General features: G+C 42.9%; 2 protein-coding genes across 7 annotated transcripts in view; both read right to left on the reverse strand.

The window, feature by feature from the left end:
* Positions 1-19,093, reverse strand: part of lrguk (leucine-rich repeats and guanylate kinase domain containing) — a 19,768-nt gene extending 675 nt beyond the window's left edge. Inside the window, exons 1-20 of one of the 5 annotated variants that reach the window (XM_081723434.1) lie at positions 18,700-19,093; positions 18,425-18,526; positions 17,700-17,781; positions 17,371-17,405; positions 16,950-17,031; positions 16,252-16,376; positions 13,657-13,800; positions 13,456-13,536; positions 12,922-13,008; positions 12,690-12,796; positions 11,225-11,344; positions 10,756-10,852; positions 9,349-9,462; positions 8,347-8,548; positions 7,755-7,874; positions 6,570-6,685; positions 4,885-4,973; positions 4,354-4,464; positions 3,381-3,538; positions 1-3,005 (exon numbers count right to left, since the gene is read on the reverse strand). The exon at positions 1-3,005 is cut by the window's left edge and continues 675 nt beyond it. In XM_081723434.1, the coding sequence (XP_081579560.1) occupies positions 2,842-3,005; positions 3,381-3,538; positions 4,354-4,464; positions 4,885-4,973; positions 6,570-6,685; positions 7,755-7,874; positions 8,347-8,548; positions 9,349-9,462; positions 10,756-10,852; positions 11,225-11,344; positions 12,690-12,796; positions 12,922-13,008; positions 13,456-13,536; positions 13,657-13,800; positions 16,252-16,376; positions 16,950-17,031; positions 17,371-17,405; positions 17,700-17,781; positions 18,425-18,526; positions 18,700-18,705 (2,142 nt within the window). In that variant the 5' untranslated portion in view covers positions 18,706-19,093 and the 3' untranslated portion in view covers positions 1-2,841. Of the gene's footprint in view, positions 3,006-3,380; positions 3,539-4,353; positions 4,465-4,884; positions 4,974-6,569; positions 6,686-7,754; positions 7,875-8,346; positions 8,549-9,348; positions 9,463-10,755; positions 10,853-11,224; positions 11,345-12,689; positions 12,797-12,921; positions 13,009-13,455; positions 13,537-13,656; positions 13,801-16,251; positions 16,377-16,949; positions 17,032-17,370; positions 17,472-17,699; positions 17,782-18,424; positions 18,527-18,699 lie in introns of all 5 variants that reach the window. The other 4 variants (XM_027029081.3, XM_081723436.1, XM_035527772.2 and 1 more) reach the window with 4 other exon arrangements.
* Positions 19,094-19,543: 450 nt separating this feature from the next.
* The window catches only part of exoc4 (exocyst complex component 4), a 111,764-nt gene continuing 106,416 nt past the window's right edge, over positions 19,544-24,891 (reverse strand). The window contains exon 18 of one of the 2 annotated variants that reach the window (XM_035528011.2): positions 19,544-22,057. In XM_035528011.2, coding sequence (XP_035383904.1) covers positions 21,820-22,057 — 238 coding nt within the window. In that variant the 3' untranslated portion in view covers positions 19,544-21,819. The other variant, XM_081723431.1, reaches the window with a different exon arrangement.

Below are 24,891 nucleotides of genomic sequence, written 5' to 3' on the forward strand. Positions count from 1 at the left end.
AGACAGAACATGGAAACTCCACCAAGATAGGGACTTGCACCCAAGACCCAAGTGCTAAGAGGGAAATGTCCTAACCACCACTCCACCTTCCTAACCCCTTAGGTCACTAATAACACTGATCCCAGAACAGAAATCTAGTACTACAATAGAAAGTGCATCACTTTTACAAGGCATGCGAAGGATTTAAACGGAATTTACATGAGGAAATTAAGACCTATCTGCTCTGTTTCCTCCAAATCAGTAAAAGCATTGAAGAGACAGGAGGAGAGGACAGGGCGATAGAGAAAGCACAACAGGCTGCTGGAATAGAAAGAAAGTATAAACTTAATAGTACTTGAAGCTTGAAGCTACAACCAAAATGTAAATGTCCTGTTCATAATTCTCTGAATAGAAAGTGCCTTCCATTGTTTTGTTTGTCGGCCATGCAGAGCCAGAGACTGGAGGTGAAACCAGAGGTCAACTGGAGGTCAACCAGAGCCAAGACCTCCATTATAAAATACAATATTACTGCGGAGATGGTCATATTATACTTGGAAGGGTTTGGTCAAATGACCCAAACTGTTGAACTAATATTCACAGACTACACATCAATTTCACACTGTCATGTGAACGAACATTTGTGGACTTCGCCAGGGATGCAGAATTCATCATGGGATCCAGATAGTGTTCAACATGTACAGTCTACTAATCGGTGCAATTACAATCCATTAACACTACATTACTCAAAGTGATACTTTTAATTAAAAGTCATGCAACACCCACACAGTAATTTTCTCCAATTCTGTAATTAAAAAGAGAAAAAGAAACTTTTTTCTCACCAGCCTGACAGGTAATTAATCTGCATACACAGGAGCACAGATGGGTGCTTTGGGTTTTCCTTTCTTCAGACATACAGAAGGTTGTGAGCCTGAAGCTCTGATCGACAAAACAGAGCACCACAATGGAAACCAGTCAGGACTGTTTCTAACTAGACCTTCAAACTTTTCTCATAATATTCTCTTGACAAGACTCTGAAAGTGTCAGGTGTAGCCCCTCCCCACTATTTAAACATTTGTTCTGATAATTTAACTCCAAAAAAATACTATTTTATATAACCATGAATGTATTACAGGTACTTTGAAATATGCAAAGAAAGTTACATTGCTATTGGAGAAGTTTAACCTACATTTTATGGTTATCTGTTGGTAGCAAGAAAGATTAATGTTGGACTGTGTGTGAGACATCTCTGTTGACACATGCACACAGGCACACACACGCGCGCACACACACACACACACACACACACACACACACACACACACACACACACACACACACACACACACTATTAGAGTCCACATTTATTAAAAAATAGCACATTTTCTTAATAAATTGAATGGAAAGTTACACTTCAAGGATTGAAACAGCATCAACATCTTCAGACACACTTGCTTCCTGTGAGGGCTGACATGGATCAGTGGTTTGACAATAGCTGAACCTTTGCATGGCTCCAGTGTGACGTTCACACACTGCAAGTCTATGCATGTCCAACACTACCAAAGACCAAGATGATACACTGACATTTAAATCCTGTGTTTTCAATGGCAGAGATTAATAGTTGGTGTTTATTTTGTAGTGTATGGCTCTTCTAAAAATAGAACAAAATCTCATATGTTCCTAGAGGTGAAAACATCTGGTGTATTTGCAGTTCTTGTGAAAACTTTAGTTGTAATGTCAAACCACTCTGATATACGATGAAGTTCTTAGATTTTTTCTGTGCAGCTATCAAGTCCACATGCTGTCTATGCGCCTGAATCCTTCAGACGAGGTGCAGCCATTAGCAACATGCACTACTGACTAACATTGAGGAGAATGAGGAAATAAAGTGTGAAGTGCTTGATTGGGAACATCAGCACAGGACTGTGTTTAATCTGTAAACATGCTTTCACATAGGACGTGTTTGAAGTAAGAGCCTTCTCACTGAAACAGGCAAAAACACACACGCATACACACACAGGAACAAATACACACATACACACACGTATACACACATAGGAACAAACACATGCGTGCACATACACACAGGAGCACAAACACACAAAAGACTGTGAAGGTGTTGCAAGACTGTGTAGATGGTGTAAGACTGGAACTGTCTTGTTTGAAACTGCCTCTGATCATTATAACTGATTCTGGCCTAAAGGTATAATACTGACAGATGGCCAGGTGTGTGTATTTCTGTGTGTGTGTGTGAGTACAGACAAATACACACACCTGGCCATCTGTCAAACAAATACCTAAATATGACAGCAGGTGTGTTCAGTAGATCTCGGGGTCATTTTTTTCAATTGTTTCAAGGGTTCAATTGTTTTTTTAATCTTTGTAGGTATTGTAAGGTAACAAACAGGTTAAACAAAATGCAATACAGTTTACACATCACTTTGTTTGCATTATTAGTAATTTGTTTGTTTGTATTCATTTTGTTTTCATTGTGGGCCAAGAAAAGTCTCCACTAAATGGGCATTGAGCTCAGATTATTACATTAATCTTTCTATTTCACTTTTATACTACCATTAATCAGTGTAATTTTTCTCTGATCTTTTATCAGCCGCTGGGATCTCAGATAACTCACATTCCAGCGAAGGTGCAGAGAGGTCAAAAGGTCATGCTAGGTGAAGCATTAATGGGTGATAAATGGATGATCAAATTCAGAAGAATTTGGCTTTACTTTGGTTCCATTTAGATCAGCTTTAGATCAAATAACCGTATAATAACATTAGCACTTCAATCACATTAACTTCGGTTCAAGCCTCTCTGGACACTGGATTTCTGGTACACTGGTTTCATCTGGCTCTCAATGTCAAGTTATGGCCTGGGACCAGTATCGGTGGCTTTGCGCCCAGTAGGGATGGGTGGCAGAACGGGCCTGGCTCTGGAGCCCGGTCGGCCCGTGGAGGTGGCCAGCGTCGGAGACACCTGCTCAGGGCCCAGATGGGGAGCATCCGGGGTCAGACCCGTCTCTGTGACATCTACTGGGAGAGAGAGCAAGTCGTTACACACACAAAGAGCCAGCATTTTCTCCAGAGCAGTGATCTCCACCCTCCCCCAAAAGAGCTGCCTTCCTGCTGGATTTAGCTCCAGACCAAACTGAACAGTAATTAACTAATTCAACTAATTAATGACTTCAGGAATATTTAACTGTGTGAATGTAAGGTGAATTGGATATGGGATGAAGGCGACTCTCTCTAAGAGGGTTCGACATCCTGACTCTACAGGGGTGTCAGCAGGGTAAACATTGAGATGTTTCTTCCAATCAGGACCTCTATTTGCCAGTGCTTTCCATACCAATGTTAATTGTTTTTGTTAGACGTTAGATGCATGCAGAAATAAAGTGCTACTCTTGCCTTTGAGTGATTCCAGGTTTTGTCCCAACATGGATACACCCAAGGGCTCTGCCCTTGGGCCTGACCCCGTGTCCAAGCCCGCAGCTGGGCTTCTCACTGAGAGAACCCCCGCCGAACTATGCATGGACAGGCCAGAACTGGCACGAGATTCCTCTGAGCTGGTGGGATGGGGGGAGAAGCATGCATACATTAGTGATCTGCTGTATCACAGGTATGTCAATCAGTTGTGAGGATGTTACTGCTTAGAGCTGATAACCAAAACTTGCATCTTTCACATTCTATTAATGTGTGCCTTGAGACACCAGTACATTAGCGATTTAACTGTTAATGAATTATTAATGGAATTAATTCACTGGAGTCTCAAACCATACATGCCGTAGAGGCAAGTTTTGTAACTTTTCTGTTGTTAAAGTGTCAAGCAAGAGCACCAGAGTCTGTAAGATACACCTTTGGCTTCAGAGCTTCAGAGCCAATTTACAGCCAATGTGTTTTCTTAATCAAATAAGACCCCAAATGAGTTATTAACAGCACTGCACTGTGGTTCCAGTGAAAAGGCGAGGAGAGTTTCTCTGGTCTCTTCTTAACAGGCTACATTAGCGCGTGTTGAAATATCCCATGGCAATGCATATATACTGCAGCTGCGAGTCGGCCAGCATGCGTATATCTCTTAAGCACACACAGAAGAGTAACAGGTACCAGCATCAATCCACACTTATGTGTGCTAAGAGCCATCTTGCACAACCACGAAGGCACTGGGGTCATGAAGATGATAATGAAGCCTTAGCCAGGAAAGAATCGCTCAGACAAAGAAAGCAAAGAGAGAATGACAACATTGCTCTCATGTTTCTGAAAGTGCCTTGATGTGTAAGGAGAAGTGAATGTGGGACTAAGGAGGGAGGGGGGAGAGGAGACAGGATGTGTGTGTTGGTAGGTCGGAGGTTAGAGATCAGAGGTTAGGCTGTGTGTGATATACCTGCTGTCGTCACTGAGGTCAGGTAGAGGGCAGCCAAAGGTGGGGATGAGGGAAGAAGAATGGCCCGGGTGCGTCTGAGGGGCTACTAACGAAGGAGCTATAGGAACATGTCTGTTAAACACACACACACACACACACACGCAACTTGAATCCAGATCATTAATAGTCATTTTAGTACCACGCAAGAGTTATTCATGTTGACGAGTGTCATCTCAAGCTTGGCCCACTAAATTTAACCTCTCTGTGGTTCATAAATACAGACAGATGTATATTCCTCAGAAGATCTGAACATCCTGAAAGCTACGCAGGATTAGCTTTCCAATAAGAAAATAGCATGACTCAAAATGGACACTAGATAGCTAATACTCAGACTCATAAAAGAAAAACTGTCCTATTCTCAACAGCGCCCTCTGCTGTCTCAGGATAATGCATGGCTACTGCCATGGTAGCATTTCTTTCTTATTTTTTTAATGTTTAAAAACTCCATGTTCTACAACGTAGGACACAGGTGCAGACTCACTGTAAATATACCTCTTAAAGAGCTGTGTGTAAGCACCAGGACTCCTGCCCATCAGGGCTTCTCCAACCATCTGCTGTCTCCTGTGGATGGAGGCCAGTTCCTAACGCACAAGGAGAAAGAGTCACCAGTTCAAATAGTCAAATTCAGGCAAAACTAGTCCTACATGGAAGGGCTTACTAGGAAGACTAAACACTCCATCACTGGCTAGAAAAATCACCGTGTAGGTCATGTTTCTTTTTGTTTTGTTTTGTCCAGGACATGAAAACACCAAGTTGTGACACAGCATGCAGGAGTGTGCGGTGGTCTGTGTGTGTTTGTCTGTGTGTGTTGATCTATGTATACTGGTCTGTGTGTGTTGGTCAGTGTGTGGTGGTCTGTGTGTGTTTGTCTGTGTGTGGTGGTCAGTGTGTATTGGTCTGTGTGTGGTGGTCAGTGTGTGTAGGTCAGCGGGTGGTGGTCTGTGTGGTGGGCTGTATTTGTTGGTCTTTGTGTGGTGGGCTGTATTTGTTTTGTTGGTCTGAGTGTGTAGTAGACTGTGTGTGTTCTATGTATATTGGTCTGTGTGTATTGTCCTGTGTGTGTTGGCCTGTGTGTGTTGGTCAGTGTGTGGTGGGCTATATTTGTTGGTCTGTGTGTGCTGGTCTGTGTGTGCTGGTCTGTGTGTGTTGGTCTGTGTGTGTTGGTCTGTGTGTGTTTGGGTGTGTCTGCGTGTGGTGGTTTGTGTGTGTTGGTCTGTGCGAGGTGGTCTGTCTATGTTGATCTATGTTTAATGGTCTGTGTGTGTTGTCCAGTGTGTGGTAGTCTGTGTGTGGTGGTCTGTGGAGGGCTGTGTTTGGTGGTCTGTGTCTGTTCTATGTATATTGGTCTGTGTGTTGGGCTATATTTGTTGGCCTGTGTGTGGTGGGCTGTATTTGTTGGTCTGTGTGGTAGTCTGTGTGTGGTAGTCTGTGTGTGGTGGCCTGTGTGTGGTGGTCTGTGTGTGGTGGTCTGTGTGTGGTGGTCTGTGGAGGGCTGTGTTTGGTGGACTGTGTCTGTTCTATGTATATTGGTCTGTGTGTGGTGGGCTATATTTGTTGGCCTGTGTGTGGTGGGCTGTATTTGTTGGTCTGTGTGTGCTGGTCTGTGTGTATTCTATGTATATTGGACTGTGTGTGGTGGTCTGTGTCTGTGTGTTGGTCTTTGTGTGTTCTATGCATATTGGTCTGTGTGTGGTGGTCTGTGTCTGTTGGTCTGCGTGTGTTCTACGTATATTGGTCTGTGTGTGTTGGTCAGTCTGTGGTGGTCTGTGTGGTGGGCTGTATTTGTTGGTCTGTGTGTATTGGTCTGTGTGTGTTCGTCTGTGTGTGGTGGGCTGTATTTGTTGGTCTGTATATGTTAGTCTGTGTCTGGTGGTCTGTGAGTGTTGGTCTGTGTGTGTTGGTGTGTGTGTGGTGGTCTGTGTTGTGGGCTGTATTTGTTGGTCTGTGTGTGGTGGTCAGTGTGTGGTGGTCTTTGTGTATTGGTCTATGTGTGGTGGTCTGTGTGTGTTGATCTATGTATATTGGTCAGTGTGTGATGGTCTGTGTGTGTGGTGGTCTGTATGTGACTGAGTGTGGTGGTCTATGTATATTGATCTGTGTGTGTTAGTCAGTGCGTGGTGGTCTATATTTGTTGGTCTGTGTGTAGGTCTGTGTGCTAACACAGTAACATCACTTACTGCTGAGGTTTTCTGAGGACTCAGACAGGCCTGAACTTTGCTCCTGTAGTTTCTGTTGTAGGAGTCTGTGGGGTTGGCTTCCGCATTTTCAGTCATCTGATACTTGCTAGACATATCTGAAACAAATTCACACACACACACACACACACACACACACACACACACACACACAAACACACACACACACACACATACACTGCTGTTTTACCTGTAAAGGCATTAGGCCAAATTCATCCTACCAATAGATTTAACTTGAAATTAAATCTATTGGTAATGAAATGTGTTTGCTCATTCATAAGTGTAGCTCGGTCTTATTTTTTTTTTTTTACTGTTTGTGTGATGTATTGTGCTGACACATTTCGTCCTGATTTGCAATTCATAATAGAATTCATAATAAGCTGTTCGCTTTCCGTAAAAAAATCCCACATGAACCTGTCCGACGGTAAATGGCCCAGTGAAAGGCAAATGTGGACTGGATGGTTTTTATTTTAACAATGTTTTTTCATACATGAAATATTTTTTTATTACCTATAGGGGCGTGGTCAGGTATGGTTGTGGTGCCGATTTACTTGTTGGGGGCGTGGTCTGGTATGGTTCTGGTGCCGATTTACCTGTATGGGCGTGGTGAGGTATGGTTCTGGTGCCAATTTACCTGTATGGGCGTTGTAAGGTATGGTTCTGGTGCCGATTTACCTGTAGGGGCGTGGTCAGGTATGGTTCTGGTGCCGATTTACCTGTAGGGGCGTGGTCAGGTATGGTTCTGGTGCCGATTTACCTGTAGGGGCGTGGTGAGGTATGGTTCTGGTGCCGATTTACCTGTAGGGGCGTGGTCAGGTATGGTTCTGGTGCCGATTTACCTGTAGGGGCGTGGTCAGGTATGGTTCTGGTGCCGATTTACCTGTAGGGGCGTGGTGAGGTATGGTTCTGGTGCCGATTTACCTGTAGGGGCGTGGTCAGGTATGGTTCTGGTGCCGATTTACCTGTAGGGGCGTGGTCAGGTATGGTTCTGGTGCCGATTTACCTGTAGGGGCGTGGTCAGGTATGGTTCTGGTGCCGATTTACCTGTAGGGGCGTGGTGAGGTATGGTTCTGGTGCCGATTTACCTGTAGGGGCGTGGTGAGGTATGGTTCTGGTGCCGATTTACCTGTAGGGGTGTGGTGAGGTATGGTTCTGGTGCCGATTTACCTGTAGGGGTGTGGTCAGGTATGGTTCTGGTGCTGTCTCCTACTTCTGTCCCCTGCTCTTCTAGACCCAGGTACTCTTGTACTAGCTGCCTCAGAGTGCTGTAAGCCTCTTCACGGTTGTCTAATGACAAAGCACTTTATGAGGTAAAGGTATATAACTCTTAACATAATCACATCAACACATTTCATCATCTGTAAAAACTATTATGTGTAAAAACATGCAATTTTTTCTTTTTTGACTGTTACACTGTAACTATAAGCAGCTGCATTTGCAGGTGGAAAATTATATCAATTATATTAATGGATAAAGTTTTGAACATTTTATTCTGTGAAAACCTTTTTATGGAAAAAAAGTGCATTTGTAATCATTAATCATTTATAGAATTTCATAATTAACTGTCACATTTTAAAAAATCTTATATTTAAATGAATTTTAAAAGTGACTCATTTATATATTCTTCATAATAAAACTCTAGAATTCCTTAATTTTTTATTGAATTCCGCAACCATACATGTGAAGAAATAAGTAAATGAATGCTTTGGGCTACAATAATACAGTAATTCCACTGAACTTATCTATTAGGGGTCCCTACCACAGGGTATCACACTGTCGAAGAAGCCAGGCTGCTCTTTGTTGACTCTGACATAGAGGTTGATCCGGGACACAGCTGTGTCTATCTGACGTTTACTGTAGAGACCACGGGCCTTCATGCGAGAAATGTACTCATCTGTTCTGGTAGGGATCAGCAAGATGTATCTGGGCTCGAAGTATGAATGTTTCATACTGTACACACCCTGTGAATACGAATGTGACACACACAGATTTCACATACACACTTAAAACAAGTAACTGTACACTTCATTACGAGAAGCCAGTCCTGAGTGTATTTTCTGAGGTTTTATGGTACATCTTCAGTGATCTGTGTGGGGTGATCCACTAATGTGCCCTATCCAACCAATTGTAACCTAATTTATACCTGTAACCTAATCACAGCTAATTGCAATTACATAACAACTACAAAAACTGGGAGAGTTCATTAATGGTAGAGGTAACAGAGACAAGCGTTCAGTGAACACTTGGGGGAGGGGGTTCCAGTATTTTAACAATTAGGCCACAATTACACTGGCCACATAAAAGGTTAATTTTGTTAGTCTACAAAAAAACATTACAGAAAAGTACTGAAGACGGGAGCTCTCTTACAGGAGCTCTGTAACGGGAGCTCTGTGATGGGAGCTCACAGATTATAACAAGGAGAGGGGTTTTTTTGAGCACTGATAATGTGCATCTTGTCCAGCTAAGTCTACGTTATTGGTTTTGCACCCATCTGTTGTTGTGATTCAAGGAATGTTTTTAGAATGTTTGTTAAAAAATAAGTCAATATACAAAATATTCTAGAAGAGAGGAAACAAGCAGAGTAGTTGATGTGTGAGCAACAAGTCTACTCCAAGACTGAATGTGCAACTACGATGGACGTGTTGCGGTCGTCACACCATGGGTCTTACAGCTTTAGAGTAAATAACGTGTCCTTCCTCACTCTTGTTTAAAATGGCTGCTACACTCCTACTAACGTCTTACAGTATGCTTCATACTGTACCTCCAGCTCCATATGAACACAGCAAGCCAGACCCTCTCTTGCAACGCTCTCGATAGCCTCCCGAGACAAACCATACCAGTGGCCTCCATACTGAATCGTCTGGACAAAGTTACCCTGGCAGAGGGTAACAGAGACAAATCACACACGCATGGAACTCAGTTGTCATGGGGCATTACACAAGGGGAAGAAAAACTTGGTCAAATTCGTCCTCTAGATCGACCTTGTCTTGGGTGCTGGTCCCTGTTCAGTTCACACATTGTCGGTGAAAGGAAGTTCTTTTTGCACAGATTCACGAAGTTGACTTGTTGACCCTGTGTGTCTGGGCTACCGTTCAACGTGCTACAGCTCAGAAGCCTGTCCCCTCTCTTAAGTTTAATCTGACAGAGAGTGGCATCAGTGTGAAATTTACTCCATACTTATTAAGTTGTAAGTAGACGTGAGCTTTGCCTTACTGGCATTAACGAACTGTGACAGACCCAGACTGGGATGAGGTACGCTCACTGAGGGGTTAATTCAGCAAATACCGTTTGACTGCATGGGCAACTGTAGGGTCTGGGCGCACATCTGTGGATGTGTGATAGGGAGACAGATCTGTAACGCTCACCTGAAACTCCTGCTTTCCTGCATATGCTTATAATCACACTTCAAAGGGTCTGTGCTCTAAATCAGCCCACAGCCTCCATCTATCAAACTCCCTGTGCTTACACAGACATGAAGGCCTGGAGGAGCACAGCCAAGAGGCCCTGGAGGAGCGGCGGAAGACACCACGAGGAGCACCGTTTCCCTCTTTTTTTAAATGCTTAGCTTCTAATCACTTTTGCAGCACAACTGCAAACTAGTATGAAAGATATTAGGAGCTGCCTAACAGTAAGACAAGCACTGATGGAACAGTGTGGGTCTTTAGTCTCAGCCAGACCCACACAAAGGTCACAGACTAAACAGACTCTTATTTCCTAACAGATAGCCTTTGGCTGATTTCTGGTTTCTATTTTGAATGGATAGTGTTGTTGGGAAATGACATCACTTGTGATTGTCACTGCATTTGGATAGAGGAAGGGTCACTGTATTATGAAACATGAGTGTTCTTTACAAAGAAGCACTCGGGATGAACTAAAATGCCTGTGTTCAGAGTTTACATCTCATCTCTGAAAGCATTCAGAATTTGTTCTTTACTGACTGGCTGATGTTGTTAAATTCAGGAAATGCTGTTTAGTCAGCACCTTTGTAGGAATATTTATTCCTCTGAGTTTTTCTTTTTTTTAACTTTAAATATATACTTTGAACGTACTAAATAACATGAATCGCCATTGCTTTCTGAGTGATGTTATACCCGTAATGTTAGAGTATACAGAGTTATAACACAATCCTCCAATCATTCAGAATTCCACTCTAAAGATTACGACACACCATATGAATCATGTTTTGAAATTCTTCATCCAGGACAAAGTGATAGTCAAAGCAATCTTCTTCCCCAAAGTACGGTCCCCTGGTTGTGTGAGAAGCACTAAACAAACAAAGCAACAAATAAACAGTGAATGAACAAGCATAATTCTCTATTTAGGTGAGACGTATTCCTCCACTACTAAGATCTATGTCCTTCATGGGTGGATTCTGCACCTTTTATTTCTATTTTTAATGAGAAGAGATGCTAGACTCAGTGATACAGTCCATAATGAACTGAGAGCAATGCCACCGACAGCATGCAGGAGATGTAAGTTTCACCACTGTGCATGTGTGTGTGTGCGCATGCACACATGCGCACAAGTGTATATTTTTTCACTCTCAACAATATTTTTGTAGTACTTCAATACACTTTCCATTTGAACCTGATGATCATGAAGATACAGACATAAAGCAGTTGAAAACAGATCCTTACCCATAGGCAAAATAGTGGCTGAATTCCTGACACAGCTTATGGGCAATCTCCCTCTTCCCACACGCCTGTGGACCAGTAAGGACCAGTATCGGGTAGGGGGTCTCCAGATTGGGCAAAGTGCTAGGGAACAGAGAGAAAACTGAACTCACAGCAAATCCAGTTAAAGGTTCCAGCACACAAACCTTTATTCAGCAGTTTACACACACGCAGTTTACACACACATGCAGACCTTCATTCAGAGGTTTACACACACACACACACACACACACACACACACACACACACACCTTTATTCTGCAGTTCACACAGACACGCAAATCTTTATTCAGCAGTTTACACACACACACAGACACAAACCTTTAATCAGCAGTTTACACACACATGAACACACACACACACGCACACACACAAACCTTTATTCAGCAGTTTACCAAACTAACAGATGCCTGATAGATGCATAATGGAAGAGTGTGAATAAAACAAAAGTGATGAGTTCCTATTTAAAATCTAACTGAGCATTGAAGGTGAACCTGGATGAAAAGGTCACGTGTTGGTTCTGCAGCGATGCACCAAAAGCTACAGCTATACGTTAACTACAGCTACATGCTAATTACAGCTATATGCTAGCTACAGCTATACACTAACAAAAGGACAACAGCATTAAATTATAATGCAAACTGTTCTTTAAAGTTCTATGCAAGCAATGGTAACAGAATTTGCCTAAAACAAAGCCATTTTCCTTTAGTCTATTATCTTAATTTACAAGTGTCAAAAATGTTTACAATCACTTACAACCTTGTAAATGAGCATCTTTAAAAAGTCATTTTGTGATGATTTCAACATGCAGGCTGTAACATCCTTTTTGGGATGCCAAAAAACTATTGTCCCAGAACAAATAAACCATCATACAGAATCATGCATAGAGAAGCTTTAAATCAAGAATCAGTGAATGTGTTTATAGTGGATGAGTCGCACATCTTAACTACTTAGGGTTGTATCGGGAAAAGATTTATTCACATGCATTTACACTGCATAGTCAAATGTGTCTCCAGTTATGTGGATTATAATCTGACTACTGTAAAGGGCAGAATGTTCTTTCCTGATTGTTTTATTCTGTATGTAGACAATGGCAGCTACTTGGAAAAACTGCAATTTCACATGCCGACTTAAATTTTCTTAAAGGTAAACAAAGATGCCAACTTTTGCACTTGTGCTGTCAAGTGGATCCTGGACGGTTCCACTGTGTGACACACAGGTTTTGGTTATAATATCTGTATATCTGTATATGAGTGCCGCTCAAACCTCTTAGGTTGTTTCGGTAATCAGACTTGGTGCATTTACACTTACGTATTTATGCATCTAATCCCTGTCTGGATATAATCTCTGTACTTATGATACATGCGGAAATGTTCAGGTGTAAATGGCACTAGTGAGTAGCGTGTCAGAATAATTCAGCCAATCACACCTGTCAAATATGACCTGGGGCTGCATGTGCTGAAACACCACATGGGTCATGTGGTCTCGGGCAGCCACAACCTCCTGGGGCGGATCGTACTTATTCACAGCAGAAACCTGAAAACAACAAGCAACAGAGGCAACTGTGGAGGGTAGACACATCACAGCTGGAAGAGACCGACTGGAGAGCCCACACCATTATGGCGTGACTGTCCTTCGATATACAGACTATAAAGACTGACCTTTTCCTGGGCCGTAACGGCCTGCTCATCCAGATGGGTGAGGTGCTGGAGAAGGAAGATAACTGCCAGTCTGTGTTCAGGTTTCTCCTGCAGCAGAGCAGACCTGGAGCTGTTAGTCGGGATGGGGTGGTGGAACCAGGCTTCTACTGCATGGCATCTGAGGTGTGTATTATAGATGTGTGTGTGTGTGCGAGAGAAAGCGAGAGAGTGTATGTACATATATATATATATATATATATACATACATACATACATACATACACTCTCTCTCTCTCTCTCTCTCTCTCTCTCTCTCTCTCTCTCTCTCTATATATATATATATATATATATATATATATATATATATATATGCCTTTATGCATTTACATACAAATGTACAAAACAGGCAGAAATATTGCCTGGCCTTTCACTGAATAAACGAATCCCATGGAGACATGACAGAACTGTGCAAAGAACAAAAACATTTTCCATTCCATATAACATGGGTTTAGTTTCAGAATAAGAGAGAGAGAGAGAGAGAGAGAGAGATCTCGCCTGCACTGGGTTTCTCTGAAGGTTCAGTTCTCTCAGCAGCAGAAGGTCATGCAGATGTTTGGTCTCCTTGATCTCGCTAATCTAACACCAGACAAAACAAAAACAAAAACAGATGGCCATTTTTCACTGGCTTTCTGAAAGGATCACAAAAGCAATAAGAAATGGCTGTTTCCAGTAAAATTAATGATTTTGCTATTTTACCAGATTACTTTCGAGATTGATGCTCCCGAGGAGGTGGAGGTTTTGAAGTCCAGAGAGACTTTGGATTCTGTTGTAGGACAAATCCAGAAACTGCAGCGCCCAAAGTGTCTGTAGATTCTCTATCTTCTTTATCAAATTGCCTCTCTGGACTCAAAAAAACACAACATAAAATCAGAAACTGGAAATGATCACAGTATAACAGCATTTTTATAGTTGTGTGGTATTGTACTTATGATATGCTCATTTTGTAATTCTTTCCAGATATCTGGCAGTATCCTAGTTCAATGGTATCTTGTACTCTAACCTTCTGTACTGGCTAGGATAAATTCTACGCGTAGATGATAAAGCACGTTTGTAAGTCACTCTGGATAAGAGCATCTACTAAATGCCGTAAATGTAAATGTCCAAGTCCACACATTGTTTATAATGTTACATAATTTCTATATTTATGGCATTTAGTTGATGCTTTTATCTAAAATGACTTATAATTATGACTGAACACAACTTGAGTAACTGAGGGTTAAGGATCAGGGGACTTGAACCAGCAACCTCCAGATTACTAGTCAAGTACATTAACCACTGAGCTACCACTGCCCTCATTTCTAACGTTCAGTGTTTACACTGAGACATGATATATATGAGCATACTTGCATATTACTACATACATTAGTACTGTCCTGCTTAACTGCATATTTAGGCATTATGATTGTGAGAGGTGAGTCCTCTTTAGGTATGGCTGATGGGCAGCTCAACTGACAGGTGAGTCTTCTTTAGATACAGCTGATAGGCAGCTCACTTGATAGGTGAGTCCTCCTTACATATGGCTAATGGGCAGCGTGACTGACAGGTGAGTCCTCTTTAGATACGGCTGATGGGCAGCTCACCTGGCAGTTGAGTCCTCCTCAAATATGGCTGACGGGCAGCTCAACTGACAGGCGAACAGCTGCTATGGCACAGGAACTGTTTGCTAAGGTAAGCCTGGGATGTGATCCAGAACCCAACCCCCTGCTTTGGCCCTTCATCAGCCCTGCCTGGCAAGGAGGCGGAGACAGTGGGGAGACAGTGACCGCCAGGGCTCCAGGATGCTCTGGTGCCAGAGTGTGATGAGATGAGAGAGACGTTACCTGACAAGATCACCAGGGCCAGGGTTTCACTGTAGCAGAGGGGTTGACAGGGTGTGGGTGTGTGTGTGTGTGTGTGTGTGTGCACGTGTGCTTCTGAATGTGGTCCAGGCTCACAGCAGCCGCTATGCCCTGAGGGAGAGGGGTATGACAGAGGACGTGGCACTGCTGAGTATGAAGAATCACTTTGGTAAAGGACAACGCAAACACCCTTCAGTGGAGTGGCAAAAGGGTCCCGTGCGCCATATGGTGGCTTCAGTAACACCTTCCATTATTTCTTCTCTTTTAAAAGGCTTGCTAGTCAACATGGATACAGTCTAGAATTCACTGCAGGGCGAGATATAACTCCCAAAACACGACACTGCTGACAGCCAGTTCAAATGGGGGGAGTGACGCTACAGGATGTGGCTGAGATAATTCAAAGTGAGGTAACCGTTTTGACAACAATGACACAACAGAATAATCAGGCAACGGATGACCGATAACAGGGAGGTGAGTAGAGGATAAAGAACAACAGGGAAAGCAAGTGTCACCAGCTTATGAGCTAATTAAACCAACAGACCCAAGACTCTAAACAACAAGAGAATACGCAACAGGAATCACCACACCAGCTGCACACATCCATTAAATATCTTTTTAAAGATACGTTTAGCACACGCACACCAATTGAAGATATTTTTGGACAGTAACTTTTTTTTTATCTAGTAAATACACTAGTTAATGCTTGGGCAATATAAAACAAACAATATAAAACAATATAAAAATAAGGATAGCCTCAGTACCCAGATTATAAATCCCCCTTAACTAGCACAGTGGCTCTAAGGTGCCAGAATATGGGATCTGCTCTCACATTCCAAAAAAATGTGGAATATCTGAAACTGAGAGTCATACTTCTGTATCCAATAAGCCCAGAGATGTGGAGAGCTTCTCTATTCCTCTCGACTACGCATCAATAAGCTGCTTCACATATGAAATACTGAAACTTTTGGAGGGGGGCGGATATATGGAGAGACACACAATCCCTCACCATAGTGTTTGACCTTAAGACGGCTTCATGGTTTAACCTTTAGATAGTTTGCTATGTGTCCAAGGGTTCTGGGCTTTGGTGACATTCAGATCCACTAGACAACAGATAACAGATGAGAGCCGAGTGTGACAAAGCAAGAAGCGGAACAGCAGCAAACCTCCAGCTTTGAAATGTTTCACAAATGACAAATTTACAGTTGTAAAATAAATAAATAAACAAAAACTATTGTCTTCATTAAAAAAATCTGTGTTACTGCACTGTGCGGTGCTTGTAGATCTTAGGACAGTCAGATATGCCTCAGTTTGGGTTAATCCCATCTCCCAGTGCAGTAGGGGGATGGGTGTTCTGCAGGTATAGGGGCCCCTGGAGTAGAAATGGGACAGACCATTGGCCTTTGCAGACTGGAACAGGAACCCCTGCTATAGACAGTGTGACGGAGGCGAGTACCAAAGAGAGGTGTCTAAGAGGCAGTTTGTCCAGGCCGCTGATGTGGGAGATCTTGTTGTGGGCTATGCTGAGGTGGATCAGATTGCTGCACTTCTCCAGACCCCTGATTTCGCTAAAGGAGTTATCTAGCCATGGGGGAAACCAGTCAAGGGATAAGCACACAAGCTAGAAAGCTGAAGACCCACCTCTCCAAAACACACTTCAGTCAGCCCTAGACTCTTGAATGCTTACTAATGCTCAATAATTACTGCCTCTACATCATTAACGACTATATATATTTATATATATACAAAGGAGATTCCAGGTGAGTAACTGCAGATTTAGAGATTTAGAGATCTAGAGAGAGAGAGTCAAAATTGCAGTCAAGTACACAAGGTTTCCAGAGGTCCTTTGCTTGCAAACTTTGCTTGGACCTCTGTCTGAAATGCTGTTTCTCTGGAAACCTTGTGTACTTCACTGCAAACTCAACATAGAGTACTCTCTTTACATTGCTTCCTACAGTACACCGTAGTTAATGCAAACCAGAGACAACGCCACACAATGAGAGACTACAGTATCCAGACATATATCATAATGTGTATGGAATCCTACTCATAACAAATACCTTACGTGTAGTAAAAGACAGACAGCTACTGGAACCTTGTGTGTGATACGCTATGGCAGAATGGCACAAAAAAATGCAGCAGTTTGAAAGATACAGTCGAGATTCAGCTTGCTCAGAGAAGTATATGTAGACAGATCCTTCATCACTGATAGATGGTTGTGAGAGAAATTCACTTCCTGCAAAGGTTGAATATAAAACATCAGAATAATACAGTGCTATAAGGTTATGACAGTAGATTGAAAGTATCGCAATTTATTATCAAAATATGTCAAATAAACATGCTTTTGACAGTCAACTGTGTTTACATTAATAAATGCAAATCACCATTTTTTAAATTATCACTTCTGTAAATGTACATTTTATATTTAAATGTATATTTATGTAAACCTCTGTATATGAAGTAGCATAATGCCATAAACACAGATACACAAAAATGTCCTACTCTTGTACAACTGGGTTTGAGCACAAACCACAAATTAAAGGTTCATCTCTTCTTGTGCAGTGTAATATCTCACCTTCAGATTCTTTGGTGGTTCAAACCCGAAGAAGTCTGAGAGTTCATTGTGAGAAGCGTCGAGAATGATGAGATAGGGCATGTGACTCACACAGGATAAATCTACCAGTCACACGGCATTGAGCACAGAAAGCACAGGACATAGGCAACAGCACACAAAAATTCTTTTTTTTTTTTTGTCCATGCTTTCAAAAGTAAAGACTCGAGTATAGAGAACCACAAGAGGATAGTTACAAAACAATTAAAATAGTAAGTTTGATCTGCTAAATTGTAAACCGCACCATGCTTTAACACATCAGTGTTTCTAACATAAACACAGGGTTTGTTTACCTCTTATTTTGTTGTAGGGAAGTTCAAGTTTTTGAAGATGAACATAATTGCACAAAATGGATACATTTTTCAAATTCTGTCTCTATTTAAAGGGGGAAAAAAAGCAGTAATTTGGTTTGGTTACCATCTCAATTTCCAAAGAAGCATAGGTACATAAGCTTAGTGTCCATATCTTTTTGATGACATTTTAAAACCATCTAAAACATTATTGGAGAAGAAAAATACGGCATAGCCTATATTATACAAATGTTCACCTTTACTTTAGGAAAGTTACACCTATTTGAAAGTGTTTGAGCACTTGCTCCCTTGTATGCGTGTGTGGGACTCAGACACAGACAGACTGTGGTGGAGGACCCACAGACAGACACACATTGGTGGAGGACTCACAGACACAGACAGACACAGACAGACTGTGGTGGAGGACCCACAGACACAGACACACATTGGTGGAGGACTCACAGACACAGACAGACACAGACAGACTGTGGTGGAGGACTCACAGACACAGACACACATTGGTGGAGGACTCACAGACACAGACAGACTGTGGTGGAGGACCCACAGACACAGACACACATTGGTGGAGGACTCACAGACACAGACAGACTGTGGTGGAGGACTCACAGACACAGACACACATTGGTGGAGGACTCAGACACAGACAGACACAGACAGACTGTGGTGGAGGACCCACAGACACAGACACACATTGGTGGAGGACTCACAGACACAGACAGACACTGGTAGACATGCTGCAGCCCCGTGCCGGACAGTCCCAGGCTGGACAGACACTTCCACACTACATCTTCGCTCAGTTCGCCTTCCTCCTTCACTCCAAATAAACACCAACATGAAACCAACCAGTACCAGGAACACGGTTAGCAGGCGCATACGGTGCACTCCAGGATACAACCATCGAATAAAGTGTGAACTCTAAAAAACACAAGCGTAAAACTGGCTAGCTAGTTTTGCACTAGAATGAGACTTTTGCGACAATTACCTCCATTATTGCTCCTATTTGTGCCCCTCAGACGTGGAGAAGGCTTGTAAGAGCTGGAGACTTCGCGCCAGCAGTGTTGTGTTCTTGTCGTCTAGATACCACGGACCCCGGGGATTTGTTGGTGTTTGCCAACTATCTGTACACATTCATTTATTACTTTATTAATTTATTAACGTATTACTACAAACATGAAGTAACTTCACATGATCCTAAAGGTGCTATAATGCTAAAGCTAGCTAACTGGCTAATGCTAGCTAACTGACAGAAAGCTTTAAAGTGTCACGCTCAGCAGTTGCCTGGCAACCGTCCTGCGCGAGGATCCGGTTGGTAGGCTGGTTCCCGCCTCGCTGAAACAGGACCACGAGGTTCGTCTATTTCCCGGGAGGTCGGAGTGAAGGTTAGCGCTCTTTAACTTCACCTGACCTTTAAATGGCTTTCGCTTCTTGTTCCGCCTTCCTCCACGTTATTTACAAGCTGTAGCTCATGAAAAGGAAACGCAACCAAAGGAATAAAGTGGAATCCATGAGTTGACAGATCTACAGGTTTTAGTTTATTCAAATACAGCATACTGCTTTCAAAGGTTTGCCAGCAGGGATTTTATCAGCAGAGCAATTGCACTAAAAAGAGGGATGATGTCATTTAAACAATCAAACATATTTAGTGTGAATGTATTACATATTCTGAGAGCCGACACATATTACAATGTCATAAAATAAATGATTTATTTGGAAAAAAAAAGTGATGCACTGGATGATATATTCATGCCTTTTATAAAAAGCCTGTGTGGGATAATGTTTAAGAACAGGTGTTTAGATAATAACGGGGGAAATAAAAACTTGCACAGTTTGTCTTTGTGTCCTTTATTTTATTTGTGACATTTGGCAGATTTCAAACTGAAGTGCTCCACAAAATGTGGTCAGAGAGAATTATGAGAAAGCCCATTAGTCTCCTTAAATTACAGTATGTGCTTAATGGGCCTTCTCTTCTCAAAACTTGGAATCAAAAACAGCAACAGGAAATAACAACAAATGAACATAAAACAGGTTGAGCTGGCCAGCATCCTGTTTAATATAATCTGAAACAGCTGCCATACTGTGGATAATTTCAACACCAGGCAAACACTCTTCAGTAACGTTCATTAGTGTTTCGTTCACAAGACACTGGATTCATAAGGGATTGTTTCCAGTGTATGATCAAGGTGTTCCCATTCAGGCCATGAGCTGTGAGAAAGGTTGATGTCATCTTGGTAAAACTGGATTTGAGATCATTTTAAATACATCTGAAAAAAAATGCTAAGAAACCAAGCCATAAAATTTACATAGTAATGTGCAATTACAGTTATGTGCAAAACTTATGAATCGCTATAACGTCATAACAAATGTAATGCATTAACCTAAAAAATATATATGCAAAAGTACAAAAAAAAACCACCCTATTTTTGAGCATGTTGTTAATTAGGTTAATTCGGCAATAGTTCATAGCATCTTTTTGTGAGTATAGTTCTATACATCTGCCAGTTGTGTCTCTGCTGAACACTGCTCCTGTCTGGAATCGTGAGGTAAACCTAAAGCGATGGCCCTGAGGTCAAACGCACCTGTATTACCAAGGGCTCACAGGCACACAGGTCAAGAGAGACTCTCCATAAAGCCCTCACCTGGCTTACCAAGGGCACATAGGTAAAGAGAGACCCTCCATAAAACCCTCACAATCCACATACAGCTACAGCACTACACTGCTGCATTATCAAACACCCCCTTTCATGGTCTTCAAGCAAAATTCAAATTAGGCTGGAATATTAGAGATTTTTTTTTCTCCGCATTAATACCTCCAGCAGCCCAGAAGCTGGTATTGATTCTAAGCAGCGAGTGATGTAGTGGTGATATGGCTTTGGGGAGCACTCCTGCCTGGTACCGGCGCGCCATATCGATGGGCTTCTCTCTCTCTCTCTCTCTCTCTCTCGCTTTCTTTCCCTCTCTTTCTCTCTCTCTCTCTCTCTTTCTTTCCCTCTCTCTCTCTCTCTCTCTTTCTTTCCCTCTCTCTATTTCTCTTTTCCTCTCTCTCTCTCTCTCTCGTTAAGTAGATTTCTTCAGAGTTAATGAACTAAAAACACCAAGGGGCAGAAAAAAAACTGAATGATTTGTGGTTCTGTGTGTGCGCACATCTGTAGGGAAGTGACGGCGCTGGTCGTTTTAAGCAAGTGAGGCCTAAGAAGAAAAAAAAAAATCGAGTGAAACCTCCAGCGTTTTCAACTGGAGGTCGGAGAGCCGACCGTGACGAGACCGAGAGAGGAGCTCCGGCTGTCCATGTGCCTGACTGAGCCCCCTAATGACGACACACCTCCACACTTCCAGAGGGATTAGTCCCCCCCCCCCCCAGCTTCTCCATCAACCAGTGTGGAGGGGATAAAACTAGGAGGGATGATGGAGAGGATAAGAAGGCGCTAGATAGAATGAGCCGGAGCTGCTTCCCGTTTCCTTCAGTAAGGTACGAAAACAAACCAACACAAGCGGAGGATGCCTTTCGCGTTGTACTGATAATGGAGCGGAGGGCCCTAATCCGGCATCTTTTATTCCAGGCACAAGCAGCAGGGGTGGGAGATTCCGTAATTGAGAGCAGCGGTTTTATATTATAGGAAAATTAGACGACAACCTCGCCGAGTCACGCGCATTGAATCCATCTGCTTATTTCGCAAGGTGAGGTCAGTGCTTGTGGGACATGCAGAAAAGGATTATTTCATTATAGAGAGGGCTGTGTGTGTGTGTGTGTGCGTGTGCGTGTAGATGGAAGTGAGAGTATACAGACAGCATTTGTGCAAAGCTGCCAAGATGAAAAATTCTCTTTCTAGTCCACAACACTTCCGGCTCAACGCGAACAGAGTACGTCAACCAACTTCATGAATATTTTAAAGTAAATGAAGGGCTAAAATCAGCAATGCAAGTGTAGAAGTTTCAACTCCACAAACTAATTCATTAGTCAAGTTAATGGCACAACCGAAATATGGGCTGGACTGTGCAGGCCGCAGATGGGCGTGGCCAGCAGCAGACAGCAGCGGCAGCGCGCACACACACACTCACTCACTCACACACACACACACACACACACACACACACACACGCGCGTCTACACGGTTGTGATCTTCTTGTCCTTGCTGGCCTGTTTGATGGCTGCCTGTTCACAGATGATCTCCTTGAGGCGCTGCAGACGCGTGTTCTGCACGGTCAGGTCCCCGACGCCCGTCTGGCTGCGATGTAGCAGACCCAGGGCGTTGATGTACTCCAGCTCGGTGTAGCGCACGCCCTGGTCCACCACCAGGTTCAGCAGCTCGTCTGCCACGTTGTACAGCATCTCGTAGTACTGCCTGCACAGGGACAGGATGTGCATCAGAGGCCGGTAGTACCGTGGCTCTGCCTGTAGGTGGCAGAAGCACTGCAAGGTTAAGTTATTCGGGAGAGAATGCACTGCTCTTGCTTTGCCCGACGCACTCCCTCACTTCCAGTACATCGGTTGCTAGGCAGATGGCCACCCAGGGGTCTCTGAATTCCATTAGTCTTCTTCCAGCTTCCTTCAACTCTTTGCGGGCAGAAACATCATACCTTTAACATGTAAAAAGCGAATAAATTCATGACATCTTACAGACGGGAGCCAAGGAAACCGCTCGCTGCACACTCGTCCACCTCATACACTACAGCTTGTATTTCTGCCGCGTTGCCACAATCACAGGCACAGCGATAAGAGTTCTTTGCCAAGGATGGTCCCCCTCCCCCCGGTCACAGCGCATTGTGTCCACTCGTCCTCCCAAACCCTCTCCTTTCTATCGCTCTTTCTCTCTCTCTCTCTCTCTCTCTCTCTCTCTCGGGCCCCAAATGTTGCTGCTCCATCTGAACTCCCAAAGCCTACAGAGAAGTGCTGAGGAAAGCAGGAATCCCTCACTCCCTAACTCCTCTATCAGGCAGACACACTCCCCGAGGTATTCAGGCCTGTGACCGCACTCTCAATGAGCTGCACAGGATGCTTTATTGCAACCTCACTCCACCCCCCAGCCTCGACTCCACCTTCAAAGTCAAAACAGGAGGCCACAGCAAGCCTTTCCAGATAACAAGAGAGGTGTCCAGGCTCTGGGGATATCACCATCACAACGATTCAAAGTCAAAAATCTATGCCAGACTAGCCAGCAACGGCGGAGAATTTTCTCCTGTCTTCCAAGGACAAATGGGAAAGGGGGCGTATTACATATGGAGGCAGGCAGCGGGGAATGTGGCCAACCTTTCTGCTGAGGCCAGAGCTCCAACACATTGACCCACAACACACAGCTGCAGGTTGTTTTGGACGCCGATCTTCGAAGGCCAGGATTCGGAGGGCCACATATTGTAGTAAATAATGTTAATTAATCAAGAAATTAAGCAATAAATTATGTTAATGAGCAAAATATAAACTTTTTTTTTTAAATTAACGCTTGCTTCTCTATCCAGAAATTTCCTAGGAAATGGAACTCAATTTAGCATCGTGAAAATTCTCATTGTCTCTCATTTCGAGAGGGTTTCCCCCACACAACGACTTCCTCACTGGCCGTGAGGTGCAGCAGAGGTGCTGGAGGAGTGTATTGGAGGAGTGTGCGCTGGAGGAGTGTACTGTGTCCAGCTGCTCCACGCGGTCTTTGCATGGCTCCGACACTGAATGCACCCCCTACACAGGCAAGGTCGTACTGCTATAGAAACAGGAAGTAGATAATGACTTCTTTTCCTCTAGTGAAAAAGGCCGATTCACATTCCCACACAGCACATGCAAAGCTAAACTGAAAATAGAATCTCTGAAGACCCCGAGGGCTGCAAGTTATTTGTGGAAACCTGTTTTGTTTCTGCATGCAAAAACATGGTTATCAATATGGAGCACTAGAATTGTATGTGAATACATTATTTATAATGGACACACACACACACACACACACACACACACACACACACACACACACACACACACACACACACACACACACACACACACACACACACACACACACACACACACATACATATATATATATATATATATATATATATATAACAAATCCCAAGAAGATTCTAGGTGAGTAACTACAGTGTAGTAAGAGATGTAGAGATATTCAAAACTAGTAAAGTACAACAGAGTTTCCAGAGAAACAGAACGTTTCAGACAGAGGTCCTTCATCAGCTGTGCAAGCAAAGTGCTTCCCTGGAAACTCTGTGTACTTTACTACAATTTTGAATCTCTCTCCAATATATATATACACACACACACACATATATATATATAGAATCTCACTCCTGCAGCCGCTACAATTACTTACCCTAAAATCTCTCACATATATATATATATATATACATATACATACATATATATATATATATACATATACATATACATACATATATATATATATACATATATATATATATATATATATATATATGAGATCTTTGGGTAATTGTAGCAGCTGCAGGAGTGAGATTGTATATGTATGTGTGTATGTGTGTGTGTGTGTGTGTGTGTGTGTGTGTGTGTGTATGTATATGTGTGTGTATATATGTATATATATGAGATCTTTGGGTAATTGTAGCGGCTGCAGGAGTGAGATTGTATATGTGTGTGTGTGTGTGTGTATATATATATGTATATATATGAGATCTTTGGGTAATTGTAGCAGCTGCAGGAGTGAGATTGGGCCGGTCCATTCACCTCCATCCATCTCTGACACAGGAATAAAACACCACCATTTATAATGTCCTGGCTGTGACATGTCCCACTAACCTCTGATACTACAGTGTTAATGTACCAGCCCACAGTCCTGTGTAGACACACAACTTTGCTCAAAGTGTGTCAAGGTAGGACTGCAGAAGAGAACAAGGGTAAGCGTAACACAGCTGATTAAGAGCTCTAACAAAGGGTAAAAATCTCTTAGACAGCGTCAGAGGTGTGTGCGTGTGTGTGTTACTACAGGTTGGTTATGGACTGGTGGGGTTCTCTGCCAGTATGAAAGCACTTAATTTCCCAGGAACTTTAAAATGACTCCAGTTTTGGTAAATCACATTCAATCTATGTGGCCTTTTACCTCCCATATACGTGCACACACACACACACACACACACACACACACACACACACACACACACACATACACTCAACCTCCACACTCAACTAATTTCCCATTAGTAGAAG

Source organism: Electrophorus electricus, chromosome 11, assembly GCF_041902795.1.
Source record: "Electrophorus electricus isolate QZ-2024a chromosome 11, ASM4190279v1, whole genome shotgun sequence".
Taxonomy (NCBI): domain Eukaryota; kingdom Metazoa; phylum Chordata; class Actinopteri; order Gymnotiformes; family Gymnotidae; genus Electrophorus; species Electrophorus electricus.